General features: G+C 46.7%; 1 protein-coding gene across 2 annotated transcripts in view; it reads right to left on the bottom strand.

Moving 5' to 3' along the window:
- Positions 1–26,888, bottom strand: part of LOC144955772 (uncharacterized) — a 72,101-nt gene that overhangs the window by 29,730 nt on the left and 15,483 nt on the right. For both annotated transcript variants that reach the window (XM_078885911.1, XM_078885912.1), the window contains exon 2: positions 2,015–2,071. In XM_078885911.1, coding sequence (XP_078742037.1) covers positions 2,015–2,071 — 57 coding nt within the window. The remainder of the gene's footprint in view (positions 1–2,014; positions 2,072–26,888) is intronic.

Raw genomic sequence — 26,888 nt, 5'->3', positions numbered from 1 at the left:
AGTTTCATTCACTCACTTAAAATTGACATTTGCAGAAATAAAAAAATACGTCTATTCTTATACAAGCACGATTCAATGCATATACCATGAGCCTGGAAAATCAATGTTAATCGATGAATCGATGATGGATCGTTGTTTTACCCCTCCCCAGTTTATATAAAACGCTGCCACTCGTTCCTAATTGTTGCATAGCTACAAACCCACACATACCGGCATGCATTCATGACACCCACGAGCTTGTATTTAAAAATAATGCATCCAACAAGGGAATACCCGGGAAAACAAAACAATGCCAAGCCAGCGTTGTTTGACAGTTCACAATGCACGTCCACACGTGAACAATAAAATGACATCGCCCGGGTTATGGTGGCCAAAACAACCACAGAATAAGAGCGCCTACAAAGAGGGCAGGCAATGTAGTTGATTTTTTGTTTACCGTTGCTGCGCACAGACCTGAAGGCCCAAAATACCAAGCGACCAGCAACAAACAGCACGATAAAAATTGCAAGAGATAAGAGTGAACACATGTCTTGAGTGGAGTCAAGATTAAATCATAACTTGGGAGGAAGTGAGAGGTAATAAGCGGAACAGAACGATATTTTGACCTGCAGTGTGGATGTTGAACACAGCATCGATAAGTCGAAACGGTCAGTTCGGGCAGACCGAAGCAAGCAGCAATTCACTGTGATGCGAGCACTGTGAATTGTGCAGACAAAACTAGTAATGAACACAAAGTGTTTTATTGTAGAAGTCAACGATCACTGTGAGTGAACCAAACGGGCATGGCGATGACTGTGACTACTGCCCTCTAAAGAGCAAATCACAACCAGACCGCGACAAGACGAAATGATAGAGTCCGAATGAAAGTGAAGTCCAACATAATTTTGTAACCTTCTGAGAGACTGCGGCACACCGTGGAAGATCAAACCATGTGGAGTGACGTTAAATGGATCACTACGGCGCGCAGAGCCAAGTGCCGTAGAAATGGGCGCAGAGGCGAACACACCGTGCAGTACCACTCAGTGGGCCACGAGGGCCATGGTACTGGGTGCTAGCGGAAGAGAGTCAGATGAGTCCTACTGGCAGAGTAGGGGATCACAGCCTCCACCAGCGCCGCAGGTCAGAGGTCGCAAACGGGTTTTGATTCCTTACCCGTACCCGGCCGCACCAGGGTCGCAAACGGGTGCCCGTACCCTATCCGATAGCCGGCCGGGTACAGGTAGTCGGGTATCGGGTAGGGTACGGGTATCGGGTACCCGGTTGCGACCTCTGCCGCAGGTAATCGCCACAGAGTCGGCCACTGGGGGAGTGTGGTGGGGAGAGGCTGGCGGTAGGGGCCATGTGAGGACGAGTCACCTCGGCACCGGGTTAAGCACGTGATGGGCCGGGGTGAGGAACGTGGGCCAAAGGTGAACGAGGGGACACGGGAAGAGTAGCTGAGAAACGTCTGGAGTGTTCCCGAAGGGGGCGTGGTTAAGGGCGGAGCCAGAGAGGGAACAGGTGCGGTGTAGCCTGGAGCCGTCGGGAATATTCCAGAGGTAGGCGTGGCCGAGGGTGGAGCCAGGCCGCGCCGGGATAGGATAAAAGGAGAGCTCCGATCGCATATCGGGGCTGTCTGCAGGTGAAGTGGAACTCAAGTGCTATGTCTTCGTCTTGGACATCGTGGGTCAGGCAGCACGTTGGCTGCTCTGACCCGGTTATAGTTTTCCCGTATGTGAGAGAGATAGGTGTATTATGGTTCCGTGTGTAACAAGAGTGAGCGATAGGTATATTTAGTCCCGTGTTATGTAAATGTAAAATGAACGTTGTTGCTCCTAAATGACTCACTACACGTGTAATTGGCTATATAGTTAAATTTAAGTTAAACAAATCGTTTTGCCAACTTCGCCGATGAGCCAGCCTGAGGGAGAACATGTGCATGTCCCTCAAACCAACACTGATGTCAAATAAGACTCAGACTATGGCTAATATAAAAAATAAAAACGCTTAAATTAACTGTGATGTGAGCGCTTACCACGAGAGAGATTGGCCGCTTCCAAGATATGACTCCTATGAGACCAGACAGCAGCACCTGTGGGGAAATAAACGCATATTCACAGTGCAATCATCACCTTCATCGTAATCATATTAACCGTTAAGATTCAGCCACGCTGCTCCACGATGGAGGGCTGTGGGTTTGAGCAACGATGCCAGTATCTCCACGACGATGAACGGGGTTAACGATTGAGCTGTACAGTTTTGCACAGTTGAAAAAAAAATCATTGTTATTTTGGAGATGAAAATTAAAGATTGCATTGTTCTGTAAAAGCCAACACACATTAATTGACGGGGGTCAATTAATAAAAGCCACGTGCAAGTTTTGTCGCAAAGTTGCACCTGTAATGCACGCATGCAGTTGTTTTTCTCTCTCTCCACAACTCATTAATGCCAGCCTTTTAAAGGCCATAATTGTACAAGTTCACTTCAGATTAGTATAAAATCTGCAGAAGCAAAGGAGCCCTGGGGGTTGTTTTTTCGTGCCATAAATAAATAACCAGGGGGATCTGTGTTTTGTGGCTATGGCACCGACGGGAATCAATCCCAACACAACAATCCACTATTGCGGAGGGTGTCAAAGACGGCATGCCGTGTCGCCGTGGTGACCATTGGGGAGCGACAGATGCTGTTGTCAAGGCGTCAAAAGTCTCCCCTGTAACTTGTGGCGGCCACACTTTCAGCGAGCCTCTACATCACCAAGTGGCACCGGCCAAGCTGGACAGGCTCCACACACACAAAAAAAGCAATCCATAGATCCTACATCCGGGCAGCAGTGGAGTATGGCGGTTGGCATAGGCCACAGGACAGGGATGCCCAGAGGGGTTGGAGTGGGTGGGGGGCAGTGGTGGGGTGGGGCGGGGAAAGGGGAAAAGTGCCTCAGCCCAAAAACCCCAAAATGGCCCCACAACACATTTGTGATTTCCTCACGCGGCATTCAGCCCCAGGCCTCGACGGAACCGATGGGCAGCCCTTGGCCCTGGGGCCGCCGGCTCTGCGGTAAGTACAAAAAACAACCACATAATGGGAAGAAGAGTATCTCAGAATACCAGCAGAGGTTGAAAACTCAACGTATTTGCTTGACAAACACCAGAAGTTTCAAATGTCCAGAGAAGACTTACACATTTCTCAAGATAGCTACCTCAAAAAGAGACACTGTCGCTAGGAAAACCAGGGTCGGTGGCAGCTCCATTGGGCCCTGATGCAAATGCTGAAATGCCCCCCCCCCCGTCTGCCCCCCCCCCCCCCCCCCCGCTTTGTAGCCAAACACCTAAGACCCTCCAGCTGCATGGGTCACGGTACAGTTGTACCACCTGCACACTCGATGCTTAGTACTCCACTGCACCTTTGTAAGTGTTAACGTGGGACACACACTGTGGGCGGCACCACTACACGCTGCATTCACACTCGTGCATAAGTTCACAAAGAGGTCTTTTGTGAACTGAGCTGAATTTGCACGGACCACATCTTCACGCGACTTAGAGAAAAGCCACACTGACACACAATGGCCAAGATCCCCGTTTAGCCTTAGAGATCACAGGGGTAAGTGCTGTTAGCAGGCACCTACTAAGGCCAGCATTGGCACGTGGGCACCACGCCTGACCACCTGTGTCTCTCCAGTGCTGTTTACACAACGCGCCAATTACTCAATTAAGGCTGAGTCGGAGGCTCAGATGGCCTCTGCCGCTGGCATTTTTTAGGTTGGGGAATTAAACGTCGCTCTCCGGAACTGTAGTGTAATGTTCAAAGTGTGCGAACCACACACGCGTGAAGATCCCTATGGGTAGCCGTCACGAGGTAGGATTCCCACGGTCACTCCCAGCCAAACCTCCCCCCTGTTCCTCTCCACTTGCACAAGGAACATGGGATTCTGATCGCAGCGTGGTTTTATTGTACAACATCTCATATCTGATCCATCACATGTAAGCCTTGACCAATTAACTGCCCATGCGCAGTGCCCTATTTGTGCAATGGTGTAACTGGTATCGGATTCCTCCAGGCTTCCTCCAGTCTAAATAAATATTCTGATTCTGTCGTTCAACATGGATGTTAGCAAATGTAAAAAAAATATCACATACAGTGTCGTACTCTATTCCTATTCTCGCGCACATTCGCTTATTTACTAAAAGCGGTAAAGAATATTCCCGTGTTTAAAGCCATTTGTACTTTAGTTTCATCCAATAACCTATTTTGGCAATAGTGACATGACTGCCATGTGCTATAGATGATCACATATTCAATCTTTTCACATCCGCCAAAACTGCAGTCCGTCGAAGAGTGGGACACGCGACGTTGTCCTTTATTTCCTTTGTCTTTTGAACAAGTGATCTTTTTTCTCCAGAATAATCTCCCCCAAGTGTAAGCTGAGCTTTCTTCCACTGCCCCCTGCCCTGCCAGCAGATTGATGTGCAGATATACGCAGCGCAATGAACATCAGAGAGAACCATACGCGGTAATGTTCTGAAGGTAATTCAGTCGGTTTACATCCGATGAAACATCGGATGGTTCTCATCTCCTCTTTACAGGGACTTAACCTAGCGGTGGAAATTCCACATTATTATGGCCGGGGGAAAGTATATCCAAACAATAACACCACCGTTGACTTCCACCAAAGCGGTCATCATTTTATTGATCCCAGAGGGATTATGGGCTGAGATTTTGAACTTTCATCCTTCCAATTTGCAGTTCGATCGTTCTGCAATTGTGCCACCAAGATAGATAATTTCAATATGATATTCTGCACCGTACCGTGATGAAAAGTAAACAAGAGCTGTGAGATAATGAAGGCCTCTGCACACCATGTCGATCGTGGGGGGTCGTTTGACCATACTTCACCGCGCAGGTCACTGCAGGACCCGGTTCGGATATCACTCGGCACCAATGCTATCCACGGCCCATTAATCGAACTGACGTTTCCGAGTTCAGAGTGCAATGCTTTTAGCCACTGCCCCCCCCCCCCCAACAATACAAAACAACGCCACTGTACGGTATAGCATATACAGCGAGTTCGCCAACGTGCTGTAATGTTGAACTTCTTTCGCACCGTACGTAGCCAACCGTGCTAATCAGAGATGCGGGGGGAAGCGCGACAAACTAAACACAAAAAGCAGTTCCAGAGAGATGAGTTTTCAATCGAGATGGTTTAAAAGCACACAGCTCTGGCGGCTTCCTAACACCGCAGGGAAAGGGCGTTGTGGAGAGCGCACGCAACGCAGGTACACAGTGGCGAGACCTCTGGCGCGACTACATCTTGCTGTCAGGAACTTTTAAAAGGGTTTTAATTTGGCACGCAAAAGTGGACGCAACCTGCACCTCGCTTTTAGTCGATTTCCCCCCCGCGCACCTTTGCGCCCTGAGCAACTCATAAGGCAGAAGGATGTGAGCGCGAGCAAGCCTCCTTATCTCATCCTGTTCACCGACTTCAATATGTATCCTCTTCATACTTAATAAATAGAGACGAGAACACAGCTGCTGGCCAGGACACAGTGCTTGCGATAACTCGGTCAAAATCCAATTTCAAAAAAAGCCATTACAGATTTCATTATCAGCTGCAATCAGTGCTGCTGCTGTTCCACAGGTATTGCCGCGGCGACAAGAACTGCCGGGTCCGTAGGCTTTAGTGAAAGGGGCGGAGGGGGAATCAAAACAAAAGGCAAAAAAATAAAAGACGGGAGGAGAGAAAAAAACCGAAGAGGGATTTCATTCTGATACATTATTGCACTCCGCTGCCATCGATCACGCATATCACAGGCAGCACTGTAGGGCAGACTTATTGAAAAAACCGTCGGCTCAGCTGGCTTTGTACACAAGCGCACCTGCACATCCGATCCATCACTCGGCGAGACACAAACGGCGATTGATTTCGGGACGTCGTGCGTGCCAGCGCCGCAGAGCTCTGGCTAAAACAATGTCGGGTAAAATGTTAACGAAAAGGGATTGGGGTGCAAGTTTTAGAAAAATATATTTTTTAAATTTACACGCTTGCGGAAATTGATACGAACACATTTTAATTATTTTACTTATTTAATTGTCCTTGACGAAACCACCCGCAAATTATTTCCGATATCATATTTTGGAAGCCAAGCAGAGTGTTGTTTACGCGTGACCACCAATGCACAAAACAGAGGCTGTGAGGCTGCTGTAGGGATACATTGTCAGCAATGAGTAGCGCAGTGAGATCCATCGTGCTACTGAACTCTGCTCCCACGTCTATGCTCCCCGCCTTCACCAACCCACACTGACCAGCGTGGTGAAGTGCAGTGGAATGACCACCACGACCCACACAGTGTGAAGCGGCTCTCTCATCCACCAGTATATTAAAAGGGATATACATGTTCTCACATGAATGCGATTAGTCAGTGCTCTACTAATTCTCTGACACATTACAATTTTATGAAAGGGGTCAAGCGTCTCTCTCTGCCCGAATAAACAATGAGATTGTCATTACCATAAGCTGTCCTGGTTCAGTGGCAGAAATTCCACATTAGCCTGGCATGAAATCCAGCCTCTCCACAGGACGAAAGCCACTGTTGACTTCCCAAAAAGTGGTAGCGATTTTCAACACCCGAAAGAAATGTAAATAAAAGTCGGCTCTCCACCAAAATTTGAACTCCATCGCGAGTCAAGTGCCCAAACCACAGTGCCACACAACAGGATATTTAATTACATGAATGTCAGATGATATCGACTTCAGCTTAACAGCTGGTAACAATTTGTCTTCGACATTGAATAGCTGCTGATTTTTTTTTGTCAACTCCCACAACAGTGTTAAGTTAAATAAACAACGTCGCGGTGATAGCAATCACAGCCATACGCGATAGGCACCATATATATTTATCCTTGAGAAGTCACGCAAAATCGCACCCGCAGCGCAACTGCGATCCTTTCATTATTTTTAACGCCTCTGTGAAGTCAAGAGTCTTTTTGGAAGGCGTTTATTTAGCAACGGCGTTATATAACACATGATGAATTCATTTCAGATGTATCCTTTGCGGGTTAAAACAAATCTAAAGGTTGAAGCCCTGAAATGTCTTGCTCATGCCACTGCTGGCGGAAGGGCCACCTACCAGGGCAGGGGTCGTGAACCTGTCGCTCCGGAGCCGCGTGTTCCTCTTTAAGGACTACATTGCAGCTCTTGAAATATTGATTTGTCTTTTTACCGAATTCGAAAAAAATGGCTCTTGTTATTTTGGTTGCTGACCCCTTGGCCCATGGGAGTCCAGTTTACCCATGGGAGTCCAGTTTACCATGGGAATCCAGTTTACCATGGGAGTCCAGTTCACCATGGGAATCCAGTTTACCATGGGAGTCCAGTTCACCATGGGAATCCAGTTTACCCATGGGAGTCCAGTTTACCATGGGAATCCAGTTTACCATGGGAGTCCAGTTTACCATGGGAATCCAGTTTACCATGGGAGTCCAGTTTACCATGGGAATCCAGTTTACCATGGGAGTCCAGTTCACCATGGGAATCCAGTTTACCATGGGAGTCCAGTTCACCATGGGAATCCAGTTTACCCATGGGAGTCCAGTTCACCATAGGAGTCCAGTTTACCCATGGGAATCCAGTTTACCATGGGAGTCCAGTTTACCATGGGAATCCAGTTTACCATGGGAGTCCAGTTTACCCATGGGAGTCCAGTTCACCATGGGAATCCAGTTTACCATGGGAGTCCAGTTCACCATGGGAGTCCAGTTTACCATGGGAGTCCAGTTCACCATGGGAATCCAGTTTACCATGGGAGTCCAGTTCACCATGGGAATCCAGTTTACCCATGGGAGTCCAGTTTACCATGGGAGTCCAGTTCACCATGGGAATCCAGTTTACCATGGGAGTCCAGTTCACCATGGGAATCCAGTTTACCCATGGGAGTCCAGTTTACCATGGGAGTCCAGTTCACCATAGGAGTCCAGTTTACCCATGAGAGTCCAGCTCACCATGGGAGTCCAGTTTACGATGGGAGTCCAGTTTACCATGGGAGTGCAGTTTATCATGGGAGTCCAGTTTAACATGGAAGTCCAGTTCACCATGGAAGTCCAGTTCACCATGGAAGTCCAGTTTACCATGGGAGTTCAGTTCACCATGGAAGTCCAGTTTACCATGGAAGTCAAGTTTACCATGGGAGTTCAGTTTACCATGGAAGTCCAGTTCACCATGGGAGTCCAGTTTACCACGGGCAAGGGCCAGCAACCAGCATGTGGCTTTTTATGGACTGCTTTTTGACGGTATTTATTAAGGTCCGTCTCGTATTCACCACGTGAATTGTGGCTCTTGAAATACGGAGTGTTTTACCGAATTCGAAACAAATGGCCCTTGTTGTTGTTGTTTTGGTTGCCGACCTCTTTACTAGAGGGAGCTCTAGAGAGCTTCATTCGAGGGTAGTTTGGCCTACTCTTACAGGGCCGGCCAGACGTGTCTAAAGAAGTGGGAGTTAGCCACACACCACCCCGACCAAATGCAACCTGCCGATCAACTCACTGTGGTGTATATTCTTGGTTCTTTCGGTAAAGTCACGTAGAAGGGAAATAATAAAATAAGAATAAATCAAACATTTTAAATTCTCACAGTGAGAATCTTAAATAATAATAAAAAAACATAATAAAATTCTCACTGAAAATTCTCACTGAGAATTCCCAATGAGATTTTTTATTATGTTTTATTTTTATTCTCACTGAGACTTTTATTGTTTTATTTTTATTATTTTATTATTTCCCTTCTACGTGACTTTACCAAAAAACCAAGAATATGAATCCCTGCAGTCACGAAAGCTTTAAATCGAAATTTAACTTTGGTGTACCAGTTAATACTGCTGGGTGGAGAGTGGATTTTTTTTAAATGCCAGAGCACTCTGGATCGCAAGTCCAGCGCGCCAACTGTTACATCACGGCAGCATCGCACGTCATTATTAAGCGCAAGCAAATGAAACGATATGTCAAAAGCAGAATTCTTGTAGTTTTATTCTGGACGATAAGCCGGATTATAGAAGCACTCCTGTAATCCAGAGCTTTGGAAAGAAGGATCTGTGGATCCCACAAACACCACCATCATCATCGTGTCTGACAAGCCCCACGCCAAGATATTGTACAAACATTTGAAGCAGTACCAGACTGCCTGAGTTCAATTCCTGGCCATAGCCAACGAGTCCTGGGTTCACACCCCTTCAACAACCCAGTACTGAATACCACGATCAACACGGCACAGGGAAGCCTTCATCCAGCAGCGGATTACCAAAGGTTTACGGAACCAACATTATTATGGTTACCAGTCTCAATGTAGGATAGCCACCGATAACCTTCCGCAAAGCAGAATGCAGTTAACATGCTCTGGAGGGTGGAGGATATGTTGAGTCGATCCCCGACTGGAAATTTTAACTCGGAACTTTCTGCTGCTGCTAGATCCCCGTCCACCACCGGGAAACAACAACACAGGCGAAGCCGGCGTGCCCACCAAGGAGGAACGACCACCCCCCACCATGCCTATCATGCATTTTATTGTGACCATCACATTGGATGCACTACTGCTCTCAGCCTTGTCCCAAGACAAGATCCCGCCGTGTAGCCTGTAACAAACGATTGGGGCAAGTGCTGTTAGCGAGCACCTATGAAGCTCGGCACGGCACACGAGGGGGTGGGTGGCCAGCAACCAAGCCCGACCGCCTTTGTCTCCTCAGTGGCGATGTTTACACACCGCACCAGGTACTCATTTGAGGCTGAGTGGACCTAGGGGAGGCCCAGGACTGGTTCAGATAATCGTCACTGGTGTTGTTGGAATCGACCTCGTTCTGCCGGGTTCGTAGCGCAGCGCGCTAACTGCTACGACACGACCGCTCCCCACTCAGCCCGGTGCACCTCCACCACCACCATCACGACCACACCGGTTCGGGCAATCTTCTGTTCAGCCACCAAGGCGGCGACCGTGCCCAGAAAATTAATAACGAACGGAGAAGAACAAAAAATCCCTCACGCTGCAACAAAGCACCTTGGGTCATGGAATCAAGCCCAGTGCGTCTGGATTGGGGTTGCACTCTGCCATTAGCCCTCCACACCACACGGGCTCCCTCCTCCTCCGCTGCGGTAATAAACGTCTATAAAAACCCGCCAAGCTCCCATCCCCCTCCCCTCCTCCTCTCCCGAAGCAACATCCCACTCTCATTACCCACCACGGCAGGCCCCGTGCCAGGGTTTCACAAGGGGCCTGCCCCCCCTCCCTCCCTGCCCGAAGCAACCACGGCACATCTGGCTCCGATTACGGCACCGCTCAGCACACCCGGCCTTGGTCCCCCCACGTTAAATGGTGAAAAAAAACGAAAACCAGACACCCCCCCCCCCCAAAAAAAACCAACAAAGCGAAACATTGCTGCTGCTGCAGCAGCGCGTAAGCGTCGTCGTCGTGATTCTCTTAAGCAAAACGTTGTGGTTTGTTTTTTCGTGAGAGATTTGTGGGTTTTTTTGAGAGGGGGTGGGACATCCGACGGCACGGAATCATTGCACGGCATTTTAGTTTCGCCACACACACACACACACGGGGCCTGATAACGGGGCAGGTGTTCAGATCAAGGAGCTGGCGGCGTGCGAACGAGACAGGTGGGAAGAGGGAGACATCTGAAGTATAATCGGTGCCCGCCGGGCAATCATCCTTGTCATGCTACACATTTAGCGAAGTGCGTTTGTATTTATTTATTTATGACTTCGCTATTGCTGAGCCATGAACGCGACGTCGTCCGTATCATTACAACGTTTTTGTTTCAACCACTGGTGACCATTAAAATGTTTGATGAAATGTAGTCTTCATAAAACATGCGTAACGTTCACTTACAGGGCTGACCGACGATGGCTCGCCAATTGGTGCATTGTGGGGAATAACCCAGCCTCTTTGGAGGATCGCATATTCCATTTTCTTAGGTTTTTTCGGTAAAGTCACGTAGGTAAAACATTAAAAAATTAATGAAAATAAAATAAAATAAAACAAAAAATCACGACGTTTCGGAGGCAACACAAGTCTCCGTCATCAGGTAGGACCGTCACAGCCGAATTAGATACAGCCGAATTAGCTGCAGCTAATTTGGCTGTCACGGTCTCACCTGATGACGGAGACTTGTGTTGCCTCCGAAACGTCGTGATTTTTTGTTTTATTTTATTTTATTTTCATTAATTTTGATGTTTTACCTACGTGACTTTACCGAAAAAACCTAAGAATATGATTCCTTGCAGTCACGAAAGCTTCAAATCTAGAATCGCATATCCCGTAGAGTGAGAAATCCTGAGTGATCAATTGCGCCTTTGACCAAATCACCCGGCAAAAAATGCGCTGCATTCTCGCCAGATCTCAGACACTCAGCAGGATGGATGCATAATTGTTTACATTACACAAGTAAACAAACCGAGCAATACCAATACACACACATGCGCCATAAATCGAGCAAAGCATATCTTTTTTTTTTGCTCCTCCCATATAAGCGTCTTATTAAACATAGAACGCTCAGGAGAAAAAAAAATCAAGCTGTTTCCTGACTGCCTGGAAATATACCCCCTGCTGGGTTTAATTACAGGCACTCGTTTTGCCATCGCACTCTCTTCCGCCCCCCGCACGCACCCTGCACGCCACTGTGTGCTTCTGAACGAGGGCCCCGCTTCTCCCCGCCCTGTGTGGCATCATGTCCTCCTCCTCCTCCTCGATGATGCTGCTCCTTGCAAGTTGGCTTCTCACGACTGCGCTGTACAGCTCTCTCTCTCTCTTGTTTTGCGCGGTACGTGCCGCGTGTCGTTGGGCCCGACGCCTCTGCTTGTCCAGCATTACGTTTCCCGACGTTCTGCGTGCTGCGCAAACTGAAGGAAGCTCCCAGGCGAGACGAGGCTCCCGGGGAGGATACGTGGAGCAAAACGTCGGACAACGTGCCGAGCCAGCACACGGTACGACCGGACAACACGTGGGAGAGCCACGTGGTGCTGCTGCTGCTGCTGGATGCGAGCAGGCTTCATCCCAAAATCCGGCTGCTCGTCACCTCTCGGTGGTGGTTTGCTCGTCTGTGTCCCGCGGGAGGTGGCTTGATGGCGACTGTGCAAGTCTTGTAATTGAATCCTCGTGCCCGAGGAGAGTTTAATTGACTCTTGAGTGAAGAACTCGCTGCTGAAATGGAGCACCTAAGTGATGTTTTACATTGAAATGAAGAAATAGAATCATCGGCAGCACGTTGTCAATGCAATGCTGGATCAAAGCCTGCACACAGCCGAGTTGGTCGTGGAGGTTGTTTGACCATACTTCACCACCTGCTAAGTGGTGGTTGATCAAAAGGTCGGGGGGGGGGGCATTACTGGTTCAGATATTACTGGCCACTGATGTTAGCCGTGGCTAGGAATCAAAAGTTTGGTGGTTGGGTATGCCGATTTATGTACATGGTGTATACAATATTCAGTCTGCTTCCAAATAACGCCCTATAAAGGTCAGCTCGTTGCTCTATTTAGATGTGGACTTACACAAAGCAGATATTTGTTCCCATCGGTAGTAATGGTGGAAACAGCAGTTGACAATTGGAAACTTGCAGGTACAAAATCCCGAATTGGTGGGTGGGCTTGATCTGACATCCGATCACCTCCAAGGGTCCATTAAAAAAAAAACGTACTGCTACATGAGAAGTCAACCGTGGTTGTTCTATAGAGACGACTGCCCTCCCCCACCATGGTAATGTGGAATTTCCACCACTGGCTCAGACGTGAGCACAACCCATGCTCGTTTTTGCATGGTGACAGATTGTGCCCTTTTTAATGATGATGATGATTGAAAATTCGCACTCTCACACATTGTTTCAAATGTATGCCACTCACGTTTGGATTGTCTCATCGGCTCATTTGTGTCACACGTACATTTCTCGCACTTTTGCAAGATTCACTCAAAAGGTCTTCAGTTCAAGAAATCAGTTTGACTTCAGTGTTCGTATTTTAGCGATTCCATCTATTAATTTGTATTCCTCATACATCGGTGTCCCCTTGGCGAGTAGCCGAACATGACATTGATGGTTCACGAAATGTTATGTTTTCGTTCTTGAATTGGTTTCATCAATGTCATCGCAAGCCATTGTCCATCCACTACTGGCGAAAGGCCTCATGCCAACGTCCATCGCAGTCCGGTGCTGCTACCATCAATCTCTCTCCTGCGCACGAAATCCGATCTCATCACTCCATCTCCGCAGTGGTTACCCTCCATCAACGTGTTCCCGCCTCTGGCCGACGTCTCTGTCACCAATGTTGTCTCGCGTTTAACTAAATCCAAGCCATGCTTTTTTCGTTTGTTGTTTAAACTTTCTGACCCACCCCCTAATGGACATCTGCGGAAAAGGAGCGTCACAGTTCATCGGATTTCACCAGGATGAATAAAGATTCTGATATCGACCAAACGCGGTAACGATCATGATAAAGACGGCACAAGCAGCATTGTGCACTCACAGCATAACAGCTCCCCGGACTGATGCTATGGTATTGAATCATCCAATTCGCTACTCTTTGGTTCTTTCGATAGAGTCATGTAGGTAAAAAATAATAAAAGTTGAAAAATAAAAATTAAATTGAGTTGTATTTATTTATTATTTTTAACCTACGTGACTTTACCGAAAAAACCAAAGAGTATGGATCCTTGCAGTCACGAAAACTTCTAATCTAGAAATAATCCAATTAGTATTTTTCAAAATATGACTCACGCAGTAAAAAAAACACAATTGTGTAAGAATTATATATTCACTGTTTAGTTTTTGCCCTTCGACCTGTTTCGCTTTCCAATGTTTTTGGGTTGAATATTCAGTTCCTGATAGGCTCCCGGTAGATGGAGCAAAAAGTCAGACCTCGTGCCGAACAACACGCCCAACAGCCCAAGAACACACGTCGGAGAGCTGTTTTTGTGCTCTGCTCTACCATATGGTTCCAGATTTTTTTTCCCTTTCTGCCCATACTGCCAAAAAAGGGGGGACAGAGATTAATTCTGTGTGACGTTCGGAGCTTCCTCCTCTTTGTCCGAGAAACGCTCCGATTCCTTTGGGCGACGTGTGTTACAAACCTAGTGCGCGTTTATTAAAAAGAAAAAATCCTCGAATTTAAACGATGTATGTTACACACCGTTGGCAGTGACCGTCCATATATTGCAACTACAACAACACAAATCCAACAAGCAGCTGATATACGCCTTCGCGGTAAATCTCTACAACAAGTCCATCACGACGATGATCCGGCGCGAGACAAGACCCACGCACGGTTAATGTAACGCGTAAAAGTGCCACTGAATGGAGCATCTGTTACGGGGCCACACAAAGAACGGGGGAGGAGGAGGCTGAGTTGGGACGGAGTGTGGGGGGTGGGGGGGGCCTCAGCTATTAACTCGGCGTGGGGTAACATAGGTACCCACCCCCCCAAAACCACACTCCTATATCAGGGAGCCCCCCCCCACCCCTTTCTCTTCCCAACCCAGCCAACGCTGCTTTCAGGGGCCAATCCGTTTAGTAGGTACGCAACAATCTGTCAAAACTTGACCCCTCCCTGTACGCGCGCGTACTTTTTACACAAATCCCCCAAACTGCGTACAAATGCTTGACCCCCCCCCCCTCCCGAATTCGGCCTTATATTTAATCCACGCAGAAACGATCAAGGATTAATCATATTAACTTGTTTAAGCAAACAGATAGTCCACCGCCGGACTATCTAACTCATTTGAAGGCAAATGTAGACAAATTATTATCGAGGCTTCACCCCCCCCCCCCCCCGTTTCCTATGCGTACGCACATTGTCAGTAGACCCCCCATACGCAAGCGTACGCGTTTGGGTTAACCCCCTCCCCCCTCCATGCGTACGGACTGAATGGATGGCCCCTCAGAAGAAGGAGCGTGATTGGGGAGTAGACGCCTCCACCCCCAAAGACAAAGCTCCCCCGTATAGCCTGAACAGACTGTAGGGGCAAGAGCTGTTAGCGAGCAGCACCTATTAAGGCCGACACGGCACACGAGGGGGTGGGTGGGGGGGGATCGCCAGTGGCGATCTTTACACATCGCACCGGGGTACTCATTTGAGGCCGAGTCGACTTAGGGGAGGCCCAGGACCGGTTCAGATAATCGTCACCGGGTGTTGGCCGTGAGCGGGAATCGAACTCGGGTCGCCAGGTTCGTAGCGCAGCGTAGCGCTAACCACTGCACCACCGCTCCCCACGACCACCCCCCTCACCCCTTCATCTGCAGCAAAGGTCCCACCGCCGCCCCAGGGCAGCCGGCTTCTCTCCCCCCACCCCCCGACCAGCGGAGCTCGCCACGGGGAGGTCACGAATGAAATCCCCGTCCGGCCGCGGCTGCCCAGGGAACTCGGCGCAGAGAGCCGTTCGTGGCCCCCCGCAGCTCACTAAATGATCCTCATGGCGGTACCCCGGGGTGCCAAATAATACAAAACTGACCTAGGCAATTAAATATTTTTTTCTGGGACACTATTTTCTTCCAGGGGTGTTACTTAACTCCGCGACTGGGGTACCAATCGATCCAAAATCATTGCCACTCCGCAATGTCGAAACGCCAAACATTTGCATTAAAAAAATACGTTATCGCACAAAGGCCACTTTGAATAGTGCATCGTGTACAGCTCGTCGAGATGAGTCGATTGCCGCATCGCCGACAATCAACAGACTAAAAAGGACTGAATCACGGACATTATGGTTCAAATGACGCTAAATTACTTACAAGAAAACTTGAAGGGACGATTTTTGTTTTGTTTTGTTTTTGGGGGTTTTTATTTTTAGACGTGGCGGTTTTGTTGTTCTTGTTGTTCCTGTGCAACCTTGCAAAGCGGTTCAATTAACCACTTTTGCAAGGCGCAAAATGTAATTACGGTATCTGTTGTTGTGTGCGTGCCACGGATTGCGCGCTGCTGTCATTATTGACGATGTGCTTGGTGTGCACAAACAGGAAAATAGACCAAAGTGAAACGATGACGGACAAACTGGATCATGGGCTATTCGGGGAGCCATGATGTAGTACCGGCCAATGACCAAGTGACACTCAACGCACCCGATCCCGACATCTCTCAGAAGCAAAGCAGGTTTAAGACTAATAAGTGCTTGGATGGGCGGCAACATCCGTACCATGGGTGTTGTAGGCTGTGCGTGTGTAGGCTGCAGATGGCAATGCAATTGTTGTACTGTACTCTGCTTCCACGTCTATGCTCACCGCCTTCACCAACCCGTGCCTGGCCAGCGTGATGAAGTATGGTGAAATAACCACCATGATCCACACGGTATAGGCAGGTCCTCATGCAGCAGTGGATTGACAAAGGGCTGTGGGCTTGCGCATGAATTGGCACCGGCTATTTTCCAAAAACTGGCAGATGCAGCGTTACAGCTGCTTTTAAAATGGGCCAGAGCTGCGGGATGCAAGCAGACAGACACTCTCACACACGGCATATGGACAATGATAAATCAGGCATATGCCTCGACCCGGAGGTCAGCCACCACCACTGCTCTGCCTAGCGCCCAATAAATCACACACCTTGTGTAAATACACATCGCCCATTTTAGGCACTGCGACTGATCGTGGAAAGCAGCGCAGACAACAAACCGCTCGTCTTTATCGCAGCATATCGCGGCATAATGACATCTTGTTTTAATAATTTTAAAGGTAAATTAGCAGAGTACTGCGTATATCGTTTCTACGTATAGATGGGACACAGCCGCCGTGCAATGGTGAGCACACTGGGCATTCAATGCAGAGGTCGCCGATTGGATTCGATCTCCCAGCGTAGCAGTTGAAGTTTTTTAAACCTCCAATGCCTCTGTCCACCCAGCAGTACAAGTAGCTCCACCGTCGCTTAGTCGACGGAAAGTGTGGGTGCTCCCACCTCTTCCAATTTTGTCTGACCAGCATGGAAGAGTAGGCCAAATACCCTCTTGTACATGGACTCTCTAGAATTTCTTCCAGTGGAGACAACTCTACGAGCAGTTGCATGAGCAAGCCATTGCAGGGCTGCACCCTTACTTTATACAGTACAGTAGATACACGTCCGTATCTACGCTAGCGTGCATGCTAATACAGCACACGATCACGATCCTCCAAACAGCCACATACTGGAAAATTCCATTGAAATACATTTTCTATTTTGAAATAAAGATCGGAGAAATTGGATTAATATGGGGTCAGACAATGTCACTTGGGTGTTGGTAAATAAAAAATGCACTAATTGGGCTATGATACAGGCACATACATTGGGCTATACCCTTGCAGCAAGTGATGTTACGAGGTCTTGACCATCCTTCCCTTGCAGCAGATCAAATGCTCTCGTAAGTATTCCTCTACAGAAATTACCAGGTGACCGTGAGAATCGAACCGTGGATTCGGTGAAAACTGTCTGGGTGACAAATAGCCAGATGGTTATAAATGTATTCACATTCACCAAGACAAACAGCCTCTCATGATATATATACCCACGACATATTTCATGCACGCATGCTTAAGAATAGACAATATATACTTCCACCAGTTTATTAAAATACTTTACCGAAATTTAAATTGAGAGCTTTAAATTCAATACACGATGCTGTCCATGCATACACAAAATGTATTACTGAGCGTTTGTGAAAAAATAAAATTCCGTACTCTCTCTTTGTCGCAAGAGCAAACCCCACCGCTTTGCAATAACGATGATGCATTCGGTCGACTTTGACGAATGGCACATTAGTGTCGAGCCTTCTGTCAAAAGAAAGAGCTTGACGCACATTCATGCCAAAAGTTACATTCAATTATGAATCTCCAAGGGTTGACATTTTAAATTTCAAGCGTGCATATTAAAAAAAAAATCACGGGATGGGTGATTTCATATTCTTTTTCCATTTTATAATATGTAGAATATAAAATTTAAGACACACACGGCGCTTGGACCATCTCCGTAGAGGATACAACACCCTGGCCTTTTGTTCTGCAGAGACCAGGACGGTGAGATTTGTGGTCAGGAAGTGGGACCCTCTGCTGCGAACATAAACAACGGTGCAGCTCTTCCTTTGTGTCAGCGGCAGCAGCGGCAGCAGCAGCAGCCAAACCCCTCTGGTTGGGCCGAGTGCCAGGCTCTGAGCATGAACAAGCAACAGTCCCACTGTGCCCGACCCACCGTGAAAGCACGCGTGATATTTTAAAGGGTTTCGGATGAAACAACGCTTGACAGATGCTATTTTAGTTGTATGTTTTTTTATAGCATTGCGATGAAATAAAATTTCGAGAGAGAAAATAACAAAAATTCGAATGCTTTCGTTGAATTTTAAAGCCGATTTTTTTTTTGTTCACGTCCATCGGTCGTGATGTACCGAAGGCACAAAAGACGAGTTTTTGCCATAAGACCACGAAAGGTTTTGCTCATCCACAAAGAAATAGGGCAGGCTAACCCGCCGACAGAACGCGTTGTTTGTTGGTTCAGTGGTGGAGCATTTTCGTTAAGACACACAAAGACAAACCAAAATTCCTCGGACACACACCAGAATCTTTTCACAGAGCGAGCATATATGTCTCGGCAAACAGCTACGAAAATAAGGTCGCGGTGGAGCTGTACTATCTTCTGTGATGGATGGCTCAGCTGGTTAAAAAAGCCTGCCTCCCACAAGGAAACTGGAAATAATGTGTGCCGGGAATGCCAGAATTGCAACACACTTGAGTTCAGACCCTATCTGAGAGAGACACACACAGACAGCGCAACCCAGCTCCCTGTGAAAATGCCTCTTGCCCACCCCCAACCCTACCGCCCCTAATTTGAACGAAGGGAGTGCTCTTTTTGGAGTAATATGATAGCCAGCTTTGATCCGGAAGATTACAGCGCACACACAGCACACACACACACGCGGCAAGCAGTGAAGGAAGGTGCCGGCCACACGCACTTGCCCGAGAATGCTTGCAAAGTTTTGCAAACAGTCAGCGAGTTCCATTAAAACCTGCACCTTGACCGGTGATGACACGAAGTCGGGGTGGGGGGGGGGTACAGAAAAAATACTCACAGTCACTGCTTTGTCAAACTATTCCACAAATGTTGAAAGGACCCATTCTTTCCCGAAAGCACCTTATAATCGAATGACATCACCAAGCACCGAACTGCTGATACAAAGCAATTAACAGAAGTGTTCAAAACTGTCGTGTGTTTTTTTAAGGTTTCTCAAACTGTCAAATGATTTTAGCCAATTACGTTCATTAATTTCTCATCCTCCTCTTCAGATGTCTTACACTCGTTACAGAGCAACTCAATTCCACCGGAACATTGCACGAGTTCAACGATACGTTCCCGGCTTAATGTAATTGAATTGACAAGACCACTTCGAGTGCGCATTACGTAATTGTGTGGCTTGTGCACGCCCGGCCAGGCAGCAGCGGCAGCAGCAGCAGCAGCAACTTTGTGCTTCTCTCTAATACGCGACGTCAACCGATCACGAATTCCACCGTTTGCACCAAGGCTGCTAGACATTACATGCACACGTACTACCGTTACGTGTTTTCCACCCACAACATATACAAAGTGTCCCACATCTTCCAGAGACGCCTGCCCAGCGTGGGAGAGTGGGAAAAATATCCCTCCGGTAGAGGGACTGTACAACAACTCCTATACTTCTCGTTGTGGGAGACCCCTTCTGCCGGCAGTGGTTTAAAGCAACCAATTTGCACTTTTCCCTTCATCTGCCAATGAGAAAGAACAACAACTGTATACTTTCCTGCACGTATTTTCGTTTCCTGCGAATCAAGCATAGTAAACGACATTCATCAACTCTGGGGGACGTGGTTTTGAAAAAAAGAATAACCCCTCTTGATGTGGGAAATGCTGGGAAGTACAACGCCCTGTTTGTTTTGCTGTTGATCCGGTGTTGATCCCGGCCGAAAAGGTGGTTGCCGGCTACGAAAACGTCATGCGACCTCACACCGCCATCTGTCCAAACAAACTGCGTCTCCTAGTGCGGGGGGGGGGCAGCTTGCTAAGGAACCTGGTCCACTTGATTTGCTCGTTACCAGCGGTACAGTGGGTTACCTTCGATTGGCACGTTTGGCTACGTACGTAGCGCACGTACACAGCTGACTAGAGCGCGCGCCTCCACTCACGTGGGTGCGTCGCTTGATGGGCAAAAAAAAAAGCCAAGTTCCAAAAAAAATGTTTTAAAGGTAACACCATGACTGTTTTTGTCTTTACTTTTCGGGAGAAAAAAAAGATCCGTTTCCCTACAGGTTCTCTTTCGGTTAATTCTTAATCGGTGCTGGAAATCACTGGCCTCGTTTTTTTTAGAATAAAAAAAGGATATTTACGCGGTTTTATTGTTCAATTGCCGATGACCAAGTCATCCAATATGTGCAATCTCCAACCTACCAGTCACCTGATCTCACTGGCCTCCATCTCTGCTCTGAAGAAAGGCCATTGAACAAACTGAGTGCTATCATACGTAGTTTTTTCATCTTAAGGGCAGCATCATCGACGAATGTGTTGAAGTGTTGTGAGTAAATTAGTGTTAGTTTTTGCCAAAGACAATAATAACACAAAAAAAACCCAAGGCTTAGAGACGACCCTTAAACGACTGCGTGAATCACAGCGCATAATTTAGCGGTAAAGTGAAAAACATACGGTGCTAAATGCATGCCAATGTTTTTTTTTAAGGTTAGTTGCCAATGACCGGCAGGATAACATCACAGGCCTTTATAATAGCCAAGGGATGTGGCTCTGTGCAATTCTGTTCAGCAGCTGGAGATCTTCCCGTTAAGAGGAAGAACGTGGCATGTTCCATGACAACAAGCCATTACTTTCGTCAATTTTAAGGAGGGGAAATATGCATTGCATCTCACTTTGTAAGGGACATACTTTGTTAAGATCAGTGACCTTGCCAACATTAATAGTTGTAACAACAACAAAAATCTGACAATTTGTGACTGTCATCATTTGTTATTACCACCCACTTAAGATACGGGACTGTCTCAAGCTGGCATTTTTAAACACTGTTGAACTGAGCATGTTTAAACGGAATATAAAATAGCAGATGTATAAATGCAAGCATATTTACAATTCGTGAAGCTGTAACGCGTGCATGCGAGACGGCGACACGCGTATTGCGTAACGTTATTGCGGCAAAGTAAAATAAACCACATTATTTATAAATCAAAGAGCAGAACTAAGGAGATGGGGAAATGTGAAGTGGAAAAGCTCATTAATATTTAAAGGCAACATTTTTTGTGCTTTGAACGTCTTCGACGAAGCAGCACACAATTTGAAGCATGGCCCAAGTAACACGTGCCGAGCGCCTCTTCGTCATTTAATCAAGCAGCTCCGGCAGGCGATTATAATGGCAATGGTTGCAATGATTTCATGTTCGAGTTACAGTACCTGCGCTGTTACAGAGTTACTCCTCAGAGGAATCGTTGCGCCGCTGTGACGTGGGAAAAATCAGCGAGAGGAGTCGTACGGACGTCAGCGTTTCGTAAAATAAACGCCACTAAATCCATCTGACGTTAAAAAAATAACGCCACTTTTTTCAAATTTTCTCGCTGTGGATTTCACACCTGATGGTGATGATTGCTTGTGTTGCAGTCGAAACGTCGTGAGAATTGTATTGTTTTATATTTTTATTATTTCCCTTCTACGTGACTTTACCGAAAGAACCAAGAATATAAAGCCTAAAGTCACGAAAGCTTTAAATCAAAGCTTTAAAGAAAAATATATAATTTTAAATTCTAAATTACGTGGAATTCTGCTCCCGTCACATGAACAGGATGTTACGACAGCCGTCAAGCGGCAGCGTTGACAAATTGTTAGGGATTGGAATGTTCGGATGTCTTGAGGAAGGTTAATTCTGTTTGCGAAAAGTAGGGAAAGTAATGTTATATCCAGTCTCATGGTTTCATTAAAGCCGGACGCGTACTGTGAAAAAAGAGGAAATATGAGTGGGAAGTTCTCTGCAATGGCAGCCGCATTAGTTTCATACTTTTATTATCAACGCAGTTGCTAGGAAATTACCATTGAAGGGAGATATTTTATTTATGTTAATTTAAAAGGAGCAGCATCCAGTGAGTTGAGCGAGAATTGCGTTCTTCACAATGCTTCACGTATATGTTTGTATTATGGGTCATGGCTAAAGCTGTTGATGTCACCACACCTCACCAAACGCCAGATCCCGCAGCTGATGCATAGCAGTTCAGTTCATTTCGTTTCACCGTGTGATAACGCAAGAGACCAGGATCGTCTAATTTTCAAAAGTGACCTAGCAGATTCGTCTGCTAGAAGGGGGGCGATAGTTACCAATGTATAATTGCAATTTAGCAGTATATATTTATTTATTTCGAAATTGTGTACCATGAATTCGCAGGCGATTGTGTGCTGATGTCAGGGTCCAAATGCGCCAAACACGGAACGTCCACTGCGGAGCTGACGGCATGTATTGCTATGGTTACTCCACCTGCAATTATAATCAGTGGCGGCCAGACACAAAAGATGAAGCTCTGCAACAAGCAATGAATGCCCTACCGCTAGGCCATGTCACCAACCCAATCCGCATGTACACATGCTGAACTTCTTCAGCGCCGTACGTTGCCAAACGTGTGAATCGAAGGTCTGGGGAAGGAGAACAAACTAAACACAAAAAGCAGTTCTAAAGAAATTAGTTTTCAATTTTTGATATCGGAAGGAAGAGCGTTCCAGACGACCGCAAAGGCGTATCTGAAAGTGTGCAATGCGGTGACCGTCTTTGTTCGAAAATAGGCACATGACCTCTGAGATCTGCGCTAAATCTATTTCCACAATCTGTCTTTAGGTCTTCCCCATGGTTGATGGACCCCAGCGAGACCATTCCAATGACCATCTTTGGAGCCGGCCCTCTTCTATCCTGCACACGTGGCACAACATTTGCCCTCCCATGTTCCCTTCTGGACGACACGGGTGCCGGGTGCACTGGGTCGGTGCACTGACCAAATCAAATTGTTTTTTTAATTCCTTGGAAAAAAATTACGAAATTAGTTACGTACTCAGCCAAATAAGAAGGATGTAATTAGTATTATAATCATGAAATGAAGGCAAAGGTGCAGCCCTTCAATTTAAAGTTCACATCACGGCTGACGGAAGGGCGCCCACAGCAGGGAGCTCTAGTTAGTCCGTCTCGAGGGTATTTTGGCCTCTTCTTCCATGTTGGAAGAGGTGGCAGTGCCCACGCTTCCCCCATGACACGACGAACCCGTCCAATGTCAATCTCTCCAAAAATCACAACAAATTCAGCTCGACCTACACATGAAGCCCACTGCCTGCCAAATGAGATGCGAAACGTACGTTTTGTTTTGTTCATTTCAACTCGTGTAATGAACTTCGGGCTGAATCAACTTGGAGTAACCCTTTACGCACGTGGGGCAAAGCGCTCACCATCCAATGAACTAGCCCTGCGCGGAGAGCGAGACTCGCGGGTACAAGTCAAGGCGCAGCCCTGCAATTGCCTCGCGCAAGGGGCCTCCACTTGACAAGAGAGCGCCCTTTCCCGTGGAGACATTTTGTTTGCTTGTTTGACTCTTCCACGCTGGGAAGAAGTCTCAGCGCAGAGGTGGGAGAACTGTGCCCACATTTGACCCCTACCGCACGCGGCCTGCCGATCGACTAATCGCCGCAGCCATTCGAAGCTGCCAGGGGAGCAGAAGAGCGTGGAGGAGGTTCAGGAACGTAACCCGTCGTTTCAACCGCTACGCAGGGAGATTTTAAACTGGCGACCTCTGGATTGCGCGGTCCAAGTGCCCTGACCGTTACATCGCTGCGGCGGCATCCCCGAGTATAATTCAAGGGCTGTTAAAGCGTCTGCGCGTCCACGCAAAGCCAAAAGCCCTGCATGAACAACGGCTTGTCCTCTCTCCTTTTTTTATTTGCTGCCCAACTGAAAGATGCCTTTTTGTTTAGCACAGAAAATAGGCACTTGCTAAAATGCGCGGCTTCATTTTCCACGGCCACTTAACTTGAACGAAGTTTTGTCAAAATAAATCCAACGTTTCCTCAGATATGTGTGTGCGTGTGTTGTTTTAGGGCCGCGCTAGAAAAAAAGCATTTTTCACCACGTCCCATTTTTTTTCTACCAAGAAACTTACTGAACAGTGAGTGCCTCCAGTATTATTTTTTGAATGAATTCTCTGCTACCGAATGACTCTGTTGCCGCGATCTTAATGCCGATAAAGAAATATCACAGAAGCCCTTGTTCGTTATGATACTCAAATGTAATGTTCATGGTTTAACAAAGTTGTAGTAGGCTTTCGCGACCAATCTATTTAAGAAACGAAACAAGAGGAATTATCCACAAATCTGGCTGTTACCTGATTAAGCTAATTGTAATTACTGGTGAAACGTCATCTTCAGATTGCAAATGTTGTGGCTTTGCTCTCCAACATACCGGTGTGCTGTACTAGTGACGAATTGGCATGTTCTGTTTACGTGACAACCCTTACTAGTTGGCTGTGTCGGGTGGTGGCGGGTTGAACAGCACATTTATATATTTAGGCGATCTAACCCAAACAACCTCTATTATGGATGTAATATTCATGTCGCTGTTTAGAACTGGTCTACAACACCATTTAAAACACTACACACAAAAGGAAACTAGCTGTCAGCTACTTAAATCAAATAGTGGTGGAATACTTTAGCGATAGTATTTAGCATTACTGGCCTCTAGCTAATAAGCTTTTAAAAAAACTTCAAGGAATTTTTTTTGCTCAAATCAGACATTGTTAAACAAGTCTGACTTTGCAGATGAAATCAGGCAGATAGAAACCCTCCAGAGTTTGCATGCTTAAACAAAGGTTGCTCGATAATATTGGTCTGGAAAGCCATTTGTAGATCTAACTGATCAGAGTCAACGAAGACACAGACCAATTTGTTTTTTTTTTAAAGTCTAATTAACTTCTTGCTAAAATGAGCATTGAGGCATTGCTCAGCTCATGTTTACAGCTCATCGCACTTGTTGGGAATTATACGTGCCTATGGCAGGGCCGATTATATCCATAAGGCAACTGCTGGTTTCCTATTTAATGGGATGATGGGCTGAGTCAACCCGTAACCATGATTTTAATTCTCAAACCTCCCATTACGAGTGGCTCACTCTACCAGCAAGCCCACGTCCAATTTTAAGTGACAAAGGAAAAAACTGACAATCGACCAACTTTAATTTTATAGAACACTTTTGGTCAGGATCATTAGCGATTCTCTTTCACTCTACCTTGACTCGTAGACGCCAATTTCTCCACCAACCCCCCCCCCTACTCTGCCCCCCCCCCGCCTCCACCCCCCACCGTTCTGCAGAATTATTTCAAAATTGTACAGCGATGAAAAATGAAGGCAACCCAAGTGACCTCCAGTCAGTCTCTGGCGATTACACATTTACAGTGCACATGGTTACAATCTGTCATGAGCACCCCCCCCCCCCACACACACTTTGCGCTAGCCTCCAATCCACTGCTAGTTTTTCGGCAGATTTAGATGTCAATAGCAGTGAGTGCGTCCCAGCGCACCCGAGCCGGCACGTACAGCTTCTCTGGTGTAAAAAAACCTTTTCCGCCGAAAGGAAATTCAAACAGCCACTTCTGCATAGACAAATACCACCGCAGAGACCGCTGGTATTTCGGCAGCGTATGAACCCACGCGTGATCAACTCGTACCATAAACTAACTAACACTGTGAGGAGGTTGCACGGCGGTATGACCGACGTAACACAGCAAAGTATTCCACTTTCAAAAGAAGCATTGACAGTGCGACTCATCAGCTGCTTACTGTCAGAAATTCTTAAGTTGTATATTAGCCTGTCTTACTATGTGGCTCTGCAGGTCAAAGGGTCAGTGACCTCCATGCTGTTTGAATGATGGATAATTTAATTAACTGCTGCTCGCCTTCTTTAAGACCAGAAACAACAACAAAAATCACCGTATATTTCGAACAACTCTTTCCAAGGCAAATGGTCCCACAATGTAATTATCTCCGTCTAATAACCACTGCTTGAACGTATCTATGCTTATTTACGTAGGAATTCCTCAACTGAGTGTCAAGATTCTTTGACGCGGGTTTTGCTCTGGATGTCTGAACCCATTCCTTGTTGCGTGCCTTCTTTTCATCTTACACCGTTCACTTACTGGATTTACATTAAGTATTCGAAGTAAGTACACTTATTTAAAGAAAAGTGTAGCTTTTTTTTATTTCGATACCTTTATTATCTCTCTAATGGCCAATAATAGTGCCACGTGCTTTGATTAATGCATCATTTTACAGTCACGTCCAGACTCTCGAACTGCTGTTATTGGATGGACACTGCCACATGTAGCTTCTTCCTCTCTGAAACATATGCAATGCATCACAAACGCATGAATTGTATTTGACAAAGTACGAAGGACGTATTCGGTGAGTGGCGTATACACGTCACGTTATTTCCAAATAATCTTTATCACTGGTTAACACCGAAATGTTTACTTACTTCAAGCGAAAGTTAAGTCCATTATGCTACGTGAAACGCGTTCACATCACCGCACTGAAACCCAGAGTCAGGTACCGTGGTGTGTCACGTGGTGTATGCTCATAACTGAGGCTAGCTTTAGACCTACCTTAAGCAAAACTTTATATAGAAAAAACTACAAAAACATTTATTTCTGATCCATAAGGTCAAATTAATTATCATAAAAAAAGACTCGTTAATAGTTCTCACAAATGCTTTAGAGATTTCACTCGTTAAAAATATATTTTCTTATACACAGACCTCCAACACCGTCTAACACCCCCCCCCCAAACAAACGTATAAGAAGGTTAAACACCAATACATGTCTTAGGTTTCTTGTTTGTCCCGTGTCCTGAAAAAACAGGTCTTGCACAGCCGTGGAAATGCCCTCACTTCT

The sequence above is a fragment of the Lampetra fluviatilis genome, chromosome 3, assembly GCF_964198595.1.
Source record: "Lampetra fluviatilis chromosome 3, kcLamFluv1.1, whole genome shotgun sequence".
Classification (NCBI taxonomy): domain Eukaryota; kingdom Metazoa; phylum Chordata; class Hyperoartia; order Petromyzontiformes; family Petromyzontidae; genus Lampetra; species Lampetra fluviatilis.
The sequence above is the reverse complement of the archived record's forward strand: the minus strand, read 5'-3'. Positions and strand labels throughout refer to the sequence as shown.